The 11884-nt window shown below is 45.2% G+C and overlaps 1 protein-coding gene across 1 annotated transcript; it reads right to left on the bottom strand.

Annotated features, from left to right (window-relative positions):
- Positions 1 to 1103: 1103 nt before the first annotated feature.
- On the bottom strand, positions 1104 to 11261 carry sfrp1a (secreted frizzled-related protein 1a). Its single transcript, XM_037483181.2, has 3 exons — positions 10543 to 11261; positions 7951 to 8031; positions 1104 to 2674 (listed from the first exon to the last, which is right to left on the bottom strand). The coding sequence occupies exons 1-3, from the start codon at positions 11069 to 11071 to the stop codon at positions 2349 to 2351; spliced, it is 936 nt and encodes a 311-aa protein (XP_037339078.1). The 5' UTR covers positions 11072 to 11261; the 3' UTR covers positions 1104 to 2348.
- Between the last annotated feature and the right edge of the window lie 623 nt (positions 11262 to 11884).

Raw genomic sequence — 11884 nt, forward strand, 5'->3', positions numbered from 1 at the left:
TCTGATTTGTAAACAATCAAAATAGTACTTCATCAGCTTTGTCAAGACCAGGCTTTTGTTGATACGTCGAATCCAACAGGACGTTCTGTGCAGATCATCTCTTAATAGGACAAAGCTGGATCTTGGCCCCTTAGTTTTCTGGGCCTTGTTTGAAGGCAGCTGAAGTAATGATTAGAAAGCTCGATCCACATCTGAGATGTATTTTCCAATACCAAAGCCATTACTGGAACCAGATGTGACAATACGTTGGTCCGTTTGAAACTTCCTGGTATTAACAAGGCTTTTTATTGACAGAGGGGTTTCATGTTTTGTTGTTTACGCTTGTTGCACTGAAATGATGGATTTCAGCTTGTAAAAGGTTTTTATATTAAAAACCGTCATCATCGGGTTACTCAAATCAATGTTTCTTGTGCAGGGAAAAATACAGGCTGCCTCGGTCATTTGCGTGTTACTGTCCATGAATGGAATGGGGAAAGTGCGGCGTATCCATCAGCCGAGACTTTGTGAAAACAAGCGCTACCATTTGGTTAAGAAAGCATTGGAGTTCACTATTGACATGGGCTGTTAATGATGTACCGTATATCACGGGATTAGCATTCACACACCACATGCCGAGGCACCAACAGCCTGTGAAACCAACATAAACTCTTGAGAGAGATGGGGGGGGGGGGGAGTAAAAACATGCCAACAAGAGAGATACTTTGGTGTGGAGATTCGGCAACGCCACACTTTATCTGTGCAAAAAGCAAAGTGTTTCTTTGGCTGAGCTGATTCACATTGTTGCAATCTATTTGAGGTAATGACGTTTCAGGAACATTGCACGTGCAAGACTGAACTGAGGTCTAGGCAAGAGTTATAAGATGCCAATCGTCGAAATAACTAACACGGATTGAAATGGCTCTTGTGCACGCAAAAAGGAAGTGAATAAACTTTAACATACATGCTGTGATTTCTTTTTTTTCAATAGGTGACCATGCTGAGATTTCCGCTCCACTAAGTGATTTTACACACCCGTCCGTGATTAAAAAGAAGAGTTAAAAGAAGAAAAACTTTTTTTTTCTAGTTGGTGATATATTGAAAATTAAATAACATAACAGACACCATTCACTTTTCCATATTTATGTAAAATTTGTATGTACATTTAATAAGCAGAAAATGACAGCTGACATTCAAAATTAAAACAAATAGTGCTAAATAAAGACCAGCAACAATTGAACCAAACAGATTGGGAAAAAAAAGTTGACAATACTTGCATTTTCAAGCATGTGTGACATCGATACATTGCCCATTTCCAAGGAATACTGATTACTGCAGTTAGACTGGATCTAAGGAGCGATGGAAAAAAAAAAAAATATCAGCCAAATGTCATGCGGCCGAAAGTCATCCGCTGACAGGAAATTAACAAATCTGTCTTAGGCCAACATGTTAATTCATGACGCAAGTAATGAAAAGAATGAATGAAATTAAAGGAAATAACATTGGTAGTGCAGTCTTTACAATCATAAGGTGGCACCCTCATCAAGCAGTGAATTTGTTTTTTCCAAATGCACCCTATGCAGCTGCTCTGTAACCCACAGTGTGTACCTGTGTCGGCCAACTCTGTCGACTAATCACTGCTTTTATGATTTCTTATCACATTATCATAATGAGAGCGATGTAAAACAAAAAGCTGAATATTTCTGTTGCAGGGAGTTAAATGTGAGGCGTATTAACACTTTCACTCTGTGTCTGTTGCACACGCAGCTAAAGCTAGCAGATGGTTAGCTTATGTTAGTGTTAAAACTAAAGCAGGAAGAAACAGCTAACCTCTGTCAAAACAAGCTTGCTAATTATGACATGGTTGAATTGGTTAAATCTGAAAACACAGTGCTTTACATTTTATTGGATAAAGACAGGTTTAAAGTTTAACCCTGCTTCTTGGCCTCATGCTAAGCTAAGCTAACATCCTGCTTCTGCCTGATTTTACCTTCATGTTTGTGGTACAACCACAATTCGAGTGTGGTATGAATCCTCTCTATCTCAGCAATCAAACAAAAGTGTTTTGTGTGTTTCAATCCCTTTAAGCAAAATCCACCAAAATGTTGGATGAAAGTGTAGCCGTATCTACATTTATTGAAAATGATTTCAGAAAGGTCTTTTACTACGCTGAACTTCTCTCAAGTTGTGATTTGTATCGTCATCGCACACCCCAATGAACTAATGACAGACATTTCAGACATCTGTAAATATACAAAGATAGATAGATATACATACAGGAAAATAGAAAGCAAAGTTTGGGATTTTGAATGCGTGTGCAAGTTCATATGTAGGATGAGATGTGACCAAAAGTGGGGGAAGAGGGGTGCGTTTTATTTGAAAACATTCTCAAAGGCGGGGCATTTGTAGGTTTTGAGTTTCTTGATGGCCTTTTTGAACTCTTTGCTGGACTTGTCCCACTTGTGGATGCCCGTGAGGAGGTACTGCTTATCCACTTTGCGGCCCATGATCAGGTACTGGTTCCCCAGGTTGTCCAGCTGCTGGCAGGGGCAGTCGGCGCCATTCTTCAGGTACAGCACCAGCGACTTCATGTCCTTCTTCTTCAGGTTGCCCTCTTTCAACATCTTTTTCCGCTTCTGCAGAATCACCTTGCGGTCCATGTTTTCTCTCGCCACCTCCTTGATCTTGGTCTTGAAAGCTGCGTTGGAGAAAAGGAAGAACAAACACGCGGTTACGTTCACGTTAAGGTGAATGAGTTCTTGCCCAGAATGTGTGGTCCCATCACACCGTTTCCCCTAAAGACGGCTAGTAAATGTTTTATGAGCACAAAGTGTCCCTCTAGCAAAAACGAAACACGACAAAGGGTATCAACACTGTATTTTTGGGGACCAGCATCCTAATTGGATTCCGTAAAGGTATACTGGTTTAGTAGAATGTATCATTGACAAGCAGCCTATTCCTTCTCATTGAGCGCCATTTAACTTCACGGGTAGTTGCACTTGTTCCCAGCTCAACAGCTGATGCCATCAAGCACATCTCCTTGAGTGCCTTGCTTAAGAGAGCCATTCACTGATTTGAAACAACTGTTGGTATGGCCGACGTTTTACACTAAGATTAACAATCATTAAGAAGCGTTTTAGGAACTTTAACGGACAGTCATGTTTGTATAATGAATATATGGCTATATCATCATGTATTAGGAAGATTGCAGTTGGTTACCTACACTTAGTATGGGGGGAAATATTGCATTGAGTGCTAGGTGAGACTGGCTTATTTCCTGTTCACTTTCAATAGGATCTGGCTAGTTGTTTCTCTGCTTGCACAAACATATTTAACTTTTACTGACCAGTCAAACATTTTCCTCATCAGTTTTGATGCACAACATTCACATGCAAGTATTTTGTATTTACATGTTTATCACGCCCCAGTTGTTGAGGGGCCGAAGTCAAGTTTTATTTAATAAAAATGATATATAGTGGAAAGCTATTGCAATCTAGGCCAGATTTTGGCTTTAACCTCCCACTGACTCTGAGGCTCGTTTCACATTTGACCATAATGCTCCTGATTGTTCGCTGAACTCTATTTAATCTTCTAATCTCTCATTCCTTCGGTTCCCCTTCTGAAACCGAGCACGAGTCCAACGTTGGTGGTCCAAATGTCCATATGCCTCCCCTCCACGTAGTATCTCCTCTGGGATGTGTGTACCACCGTGTGACACGACAACCCAAAGGAGAAAAGAAGCGAGCGTGCTGTGTCTAGTGTCGATTGTCAGCTACACCGGAGACAAAGTCTTGTGACGTCTACTTTGAAGGGAACAGCCATGAATCATTTTCACACTCTGGCATACATTCAACTTCTGGATACAACTTCAACTTCCATCAAATTTCTACACTAGACTACACTAGAGGAGTCTTGAAACCTGAATTGGAACTTGAAGAGGCTTCCAGCGTCTCACTTATTCCTTTGTCGGCGCAAGAAATTGCAAATTAAAGTGTGAGCGGCCCGTTTTTTCCCAGTATTAAGAGTGCACATGCTAGGGATTAAGACTTTTATCCCCTGTCTCTAGTTTCTCAAATGGCCCGTGTGAGGAGACTTAGTGTTCAGTGAAATCAAAATGGGCAGCATTCATAATTAGCGAGTCATAAAAGAGAAACCTTGGTCCACCCCTGAAAGTACTTTGTCTTGATAAATCCTCCATCCTCGATAATCCTTTGATGCTATGAACTTTCTTTGCACCTTGTGTTGCTTGAGAGCTTAATCCCTTCAGCGACTGCATACAGTAAGGCGATGATTGAAACACTTGTAACAATGCTGCTCGTTGCTAACAGCTGGAGAAATCTTCCCTGTACCCACACATGAGTCTGATGTGCACAAAAAACACAGTTATTTTCAATGTATTGCGAATACCGCCAACACGGAACCTCCTGAGAGCTCATTTGCCAAAATGTAAGTAGTGAGAGCTAATCATAGAAGCACATTTGAGTGGCTAATAGCGAGCACGATTTCTGTATCCCATTTACGCTTTGTGTTTCATCGTCAGTTTGATACACATTGACCGTATTTTCAGCTCCTTCACACTCCCTGTTGGTGTACGGCTGCTGGTCCAAAGGGACCATGAAGAGCTGCTCTCTAGACTTTCGGTGAAGCGGTGCGAGACGTAACATTTTTATTACTGACCGTAGGCCTGTCGGATCCAGAATTCCTGGCAGATGCTGCAAAAAAGAATGCGCCGTGGATTGTAGGTATCCCACGAGGACGCATTAAGACTGTGGAATCGCACGCAAAGGGGCGAGGGAAGGTGGGTGGGACCACCCTTTCCATCGGGAAACGCTTTCTTCCTTCCGTAACAGAACGTCCATGCTTATCTTAACCCAAACAACAATTTTGAAAAGACTACAAAGTTGTCATGACTAGTTTGACTGATTATACAACTATGATTTGAAAACTCAAGTTGTGCAATGTCCCAATGCAAGTTTGGTTGGGGGGGATTTCCCTGACCCCCGACCTGGTTTCCTCTGCCCGGCTCAGAGGCACAGACGAGACCTCCAGCTCCCAGGGAGTCATAAACCCAGCAGGGGGGTGAGTGCCGCTCCCCCATCCGCAATAATGGAAGCACAAGTGATCTGGTAATCTCAAGTGATCAGTGCCGGGCTGCCCTGTTGTTTGCAGCATTAAGCAAAGGAAAGGAGCCATTTGGCATCGACAACAAAGTGAGCTGTCCGAGGCAGAGGAGAGATTCAATTGAAGGGCACTGGATTTTTTGGGGGACAATGAGGCACCATAAAGCCTTAAGCAGAAGGATATACTGCAGTGGGAACAAAGTGTCGAGTGGGATGAGCTGTAAATCTGTTACCAGCCGACCGCCGCTCAAGATGGCATGTGTGGGTGCTTTGTTTGTTAGAAGGAGAAAAAAAGACCAGGACTGAAAAACCTGTTACTTGTTACTGCAACTCTGAAATAACTCATTTAACTTACAAGAACCTTTCCTCCTCTGCCAAAACTATTCCGAATCCAAAAGCGTTGAGTCAAAAGCTGTCTTGCCGCAGCATTCTCTGCTTTTATCAGTCAAGTCAAACGCACCAGAGCAAGTGATGGGAAGCAATTATACAGGGTGTCAAATGATAGGAAGGGTATTATCACAAAGAAAATACCTCACACTCAACTGTAACCCAGAACAGATCTTTCGCAACTTCCAGTAAGCCCGTTTTTCAGTGTAGAAAAATGCTAATTCGCTGCCAGGGTGGGGAAGTTTTACACATGATTGGTCCGTGCAGATTAATAAAGACTTTGGTGCAATTCACAGATTCCTTCTTCGAGCCTCCGAGGTTTTCCATTCCCAGTGTTCCATGGAGGAGAGCAAGAAATCTGCCCACCGTCTCCATTTTGTGTTCTTGATAAAAGACAGAAGTCTGCCGCTAACCTGCTGCTGCTCAATGCGTCCGTCCACTTTCACTCAGGCCCAAAGTAGCCGTATGCGATGGACAATGCTGGTCCAATCGTTTGATGGTGGGATAAATCCCATCATGATTAAAGCTGGGGACTTTTTTTTTTGTCTTTCATCTGCATGTTTTCTTTTTCCTCAAGACAAAACATTTGCTCATGTTTGGCTTCAGCCACCGTCAGATGTATTTATATAAAAACCAAATTCTATTGGCCGCCTGGGAGAAAGCAACAAGCCGATCCTTTATCCTTGAGCCGGTGATGGTGTCTCTGTGCATTAAACGCTCACCCGCTGCAATCACAGCGACGTCCGCTGCATTCCACCCCCCCGCCAGGGATTCAAACCTGCAACGTGAGCCTCCCGCTGCCTCATCCTCAGCGTGGCACTAAATCCATGTGTGTGTGTGTGTGTCCTCACATGTCAGCTGGTTAGGGGGCTTATGACAAGCAGGCAAAACAACATCTGTCTTCATCCGAGATGAAACGAGCCCTTTATGTGCCACTCTGTGTCTCGGGCAAGCCGGGACTCGGGCTGAAGAAAAGGGGCGAGCCCGATGACCGCAGCATAAACAGAAAGGCAATTCATTAAACAAATGCAACCTCTAAATTTTTTTTCTGAAGACATCGACAAAAAGTCTGTCTCCAAAGCTCATCCAGCCTTATGTTTGCTGGGAACGGCACCTGGAATTCAAGCTGCTAGGGAATGAAATAAAAAATGAAAGCCTGACATCTCGCATCTTGTATGCATCATGCACATATCATTGCTGGAAGTCACGCTAACTGCAATTCAGTTGTTGTCTATGTTTTTAATTAAAGTCAAGACTTTCCGTCTTGCTGCCTTGCTCATGCGATCATTTCCACAAACTACATCAAGTGCCCCCCCATCAGCTTAAGATGTTCCTCTTTTTTCCTGTTTGTCCATTTTGTCTTCTTACTGGTTCTCCAGTAAGAACACAGTTTACAGACGTTTTATTAAGAAAATAATATTTCTACAAAGGTTATATTTAAAGTAATGAATTAACCTAATAATTACATTTTCAAAAATGTCTTTTGTTCAACTTGAAAAACCACACAATCAGTTAACTGACCGTCTGGAGGCCATGAAAACCATTCAAAACGATTCGTCATGGAAACAGACTTCCGTGGTATTTGATCATTTGCAACCGGCATGCACTGGGTTAGTAGGAGATTATATTTTAAGAGTTAAGACACGGCCCGTTGCATTTACCACACTGGTAGCACAGCAAGTTATTTCTTATTAATGTTTAAGCCTAAATCTCCATAATCCTATTATGTTTAAATGACCTGACTTTTTAAAGTACGGCTCTCACACTTAACAATTGCACCTTTATCAGCCTTTTATTGAATCTCAGATATTTATGTCTCATTATTTTCTGTTGAGGAGTTTTTTCCCCTTAGACAACGTAACAATGGTCTGAATTACTGAAAAAGCAATATGACATGCATGGAATTTTAAGAGCAACAAAGTGGGTGTAGGTACACTGACTATGGATATTAAAACCACAAATCTAAGGAAAGGGTGGTCAAAAATATACTTTTCCATTCAGGATTTAATAATAAAATGATGTAAAAATGTATATATCTGAAATAAAAAAGTGGTCTTATTCATTATTAGTATCTTTCCTTTTGAAACACGTTTGATGCCCCCCCTCTTTAGAGGGTATTCTGCAACAGCCTGTCCAGACTGCAGAACAAACTTTATCACCGCGAGGACCTGCCACATAAAAACTTTAATGACCCCAATTCATTACTCACAGAACATCGTCCTCTACCAACCCAGACATGTGACCAAGAGATAATACCTCACATGCAAACGGAATAAAAAACCCTCCATCAATGCAGCCGAGAACAGAAACCTCTGGCTTTAGATGACTTTTGGCCCGTTTTAAGGTTTTGTGGTAGGAGAGACATCTAACGCTCTGTGATACGTGTCGTAGGCGTGTCAGCTGGGCGGGTGTGCATCCGCATGTCGGATTGGTGCAATGCTGCGTTGGCCGTCGAGGGGACGCTTACCGAACTCGCTGGCACACATGTGCTCGAGCATGGCGTCGGTCTTCATTTCGTTGTCACATGGCGGGCAGACGGGAGAGAAACCTGTGGGAAATCAGCAGGAAAAGATGCAAAAATATCACATGTAAGTTGCAGTGGAACCAGCAATGAATCATTCAAATTATATTATTCACTTCACCGGCTAAGAAAAAAAAGAGAGAATAGGGAGAGAAACAAAAGCACTTATTTCTCATTTTTGCAATTAAATGATTCGGAAAGCACATTTTAGATTCTAAACTCAAATCTCTGCGCACACACCTAACCTCTAGAGACTAGAGATCCTATCTAGTGTCTGGTCTGTTGGGCTGCGTATGCTCTGATGACCTGACCTTAGTGAGGAATGTCTTCAGCTTTTATAGCCAGCTGTAACTAAGAGCTGCAGTAAACACTCTTCTTCACTCTGGGCTACATTTAGACAGGTTTTCTAATGGAGCTTTCCATTAGGCTCAACAGCGATGTATGCACCTTAAAAGAATTCCAAATGTGGAGCAAATCAATTGTTGGCTTATTGCAGCTTGAAGGACGCTCCTAGCCTCTTGAAGCGTTCATGGGGGGTGCGGGGAGGGGGGGGGCTGCCAGTTGTCCATTACATGTGTTTGACGAAAGCACGTGAAACTAACGCCCAGGTGTGAAGAGCTTATGAAAGCAGACGGTGTTTACAGAGTCGCGGGGTCCCGTCGCCTGTTTCGGCCCGGTTCCCCTTTAAATCAATTATCGCTGCGGTAAGCACTGTTTAGCTGACCTCTATTAACAATCATTAGGAGCACGACTGGGGGGAGTGGGGGGGGGGGGGGGGTTACGTAGCCCTGACATCATGTGTATTTACAAAAAAAAAAAAATCAATCATGTGACCCTTTGCGGTATACTGGGGATGAATCAGTGTCCTTTCAGAGGCAGACCATCCGGCCTCAATCATCGCCCGCCCCGCCGAAGGATGACAACAGGTGATGTTCGGGGGGGGGGGGGGGGGGGGGGGGGTTGCGAGGAGCTCTGTGTGGTCCCTCTTTTCCAGAAAAGCGGCCTCTGTCCGTCCATGCCACCATGTCAGTCTGTGAGAACCCACAACTCCCCCGCCCCCCCCCTTCCCTTCCCTTCGTGCTCCATCCACAAATACAGTGAGCGCTGTGAGAGCACTGGAGGGCCACAGTCCCCCCCATTTATGGCGAGCTTCTCCGGTTAAGGTTACTTTCACTGGTGCTGCACACCCTGCTGAGGCGGTTACCAAAACTATTGGGAATGAGCCCGAGCTGTATCCTCCTCTCACACGTCGTTCCTGTTCCTATTTCGAGGGTTTGTCTGGTGTTCGTCAGCTGGGCCCATTGGGTTTGTTCTGGACTCCCTTACTTACATCCCCCGCTTTCACTCACACTGCACGAGGTGTCTCACTCCTTTTCATACCAACACTCGCACACACACACACACACACACACACAGTGCCAACAGATTCGAGGGATTTTCAGCCAAGGAGCTATTAGTGATAGCCTGCAGTGTGGATTTTAATAAGTGTAATTTGGACACTGTGTTTTTTTCTCTCGAATGTTCGACGTTTGACAATTAACACATTCGTCAGTGATGCTGCGGTAGAAAATGTGAATTAATATATTTAGGTATTTTATGCTGGACTTGCTCCCAGCATTGTCCTCCAGCTCAACAAATACCTTGTAATAAATCACTACCATCTGTTCGAGCTTTCTCCTTATTACTTCTAGTCAATAGCAACATAGCGTTCACATGGAAGTCGGGATTTGTAGAGATCGAAAAATAAATTGCGTCTGTGTTGCTTGGAGGGGGTGACATTGTTAAAATGAGATCAAATCCGGGGTGTCACAGCCTTATTCCCCCCCCCCCCCCCTAAAAGGGTGTGTGTGGTTTGTTTGTGTTGAGATTTGCCTGTGCAAACACACCTTGAAACAACCTTCTCGGGCCCATTTAACTGCACGGGTGTCAGCTTTTACACAGGGCCAAAGAGGCGGCTCTTTGTTTTCTCAGTAACTCTGAGTTAGCTACTCTGTGTTAAGTTATATTAAGGAATCACAAATGGCTGCATCAGAGCCCATCTACGGCTAACTAATTGGTGATAATTAGTGAAAAATAAAACATACAAATTGTTTCAGTTATTTCTAAAGCAAGAAGCTGCTCCCATTGTCTATGAATTGTAGGTGCTTTTTCTCTGTGTGGACTTTATACTACATCTGAATCTTAATGTCCAAATGTCATAGACCTTAATGTAGGAAAATAAAATGTACACATAGATTGTTGGAAACAAGGTGGGGTATATATGTCAGAAAAAACTTGATGATCTTCCTTAAGCCAGGTTACACCTGGCGTTGGCAACGCCTGATTGGTTATATGTTTTGATATTTTATAAGTCTTTAAAAATGAATCAATTCACACAAACAAAGTCTGACAGACAGGCGGTAAAACCACCAAGAACAAAAAGAAATCTGACTTGTTTGACTTTCACCACTTACATTCCCTTTACCACTAGTGACCGTCAGATGTTACGGCTTCGGGGCCGGAAAACAACACTCTTAGCGCGGGTCGAGGGCGCGTTACCTGTCGGCTCGGTGGCCGCGGTGGAATTGGGATGCGTCATCGCGATGCACACGTCGTCCTGGGGGAACTTGTCGCACGTGAGCATATCCGGCCACGGGAAGCCGAACGCCTCCATGATGGGGATGCAGCCGTCGCGCACGGCCTCGCACAGCCAGCGGCACGGGTAGATGGGCCGCTCGAGGCACACGGGCGCGAACAGCGAGCACAGCAGGACCTGCGTGCCCGGGTGGCAGTTCTTGTGCACCAGGGGCACCCAGCTGCTGGCCTGCTGCTTCACCTCCGCCATGGTCTCGTGCTCCAGCAGGTTGGGCAGCAGCATCTGGCTGTAGCCCACGTTGTGGCAGAGCCGCAGGTCCTCCGGGATGTCCACGCACTGGGGCGGCTTGCCGTAGCTGGGCCCGCCGGCGTACACGTCCGACTTCCAGTTGAGGTACTCGTACTCCGACGCCGTGCACGCCGACACGAGCGCCAACGTCGCCGCCAGTCGGAGCATCCTCCAGCAGGACGCGGATGCGGATGCACACCTCATCTTTCTTTTTCTTTTCGTGTGCGTTTTGCTTCGCTCTCTCTCTCTCTTGCAGCAGCAGCAGCAGCAGCGGCGGCGTAATGAATGCAGCTCGCGCCTCGGACCGCACTTACTTCAACAAGTCGAAAAAAAAAAGAAAAGTTGCGAGGGCTGGAAGGGTGATGGGAGGCAGGGAGGGGGGCGGAGGGGCGGACGGGGTATGTGTGTGGGGGGGGGGGGACAAGAGGCCGAACCCTGCTGATCGATGCGCTCGAGGCGCGTGGAGTTTTTTTTTTTTCTTTCGTTTTTTCTTCTGGTTTGCGGGCTCTCTCCTTCCTCGTGGCTGCGGCCGCCGTCGCGCTCCTCTCCGGTGCGTCTGGCTCCTGCGAGAGTTTCGGGGAGGCGAAGCGCTCCGCCCGCGCGCAGCTTGGAGTGCAAGAGGCGCTTGTAAAAGGTCGCCGCCAGCCAATCGGAATGCGTCTGCGCCTTTTGGCACTCGGCTGTCAGTCAAAACGCTTAATTACGCAGCGTGTTAAAAAACTCTCCAGGAGACTCCGTACCCCTCCCTCCACTCCCCTGCTTCTGCTTCCTTTGTCAAAACCGAACAGAGAAAAGGGAAACTCTGAATGGTAAATGGAGGCGCACATATAGACGCGCATTTGGGCACCTGGGAGAGCGGTTCACGGGGCACTTCTCATGTAAATTGCCCAGAATAACTTCGGTCCCAAAGTGTGGTGCGGGGAACAATGGGAGTCTCTGGAGAGGGGGGGGAGTTTACTCCAGTAACTGAAGGCTAATTTGCTTAATGATGACGATTAGATTAATATTCTGACAAGA

This window comes from Pungitius pungitius, chromosome 5 (genome assembly GCF_949316345.1).
Source record: "Pungitius pungitius chromosome 5, fPunPun2.1, whole genome shotgun sequence".
Classification (NCBI taxonomy): Eukaryota; Metazoa; Chordata; class Actinopteri; order Perciformes; family Gasterosteidae; genus Pungitius; species Pungitius pungitius.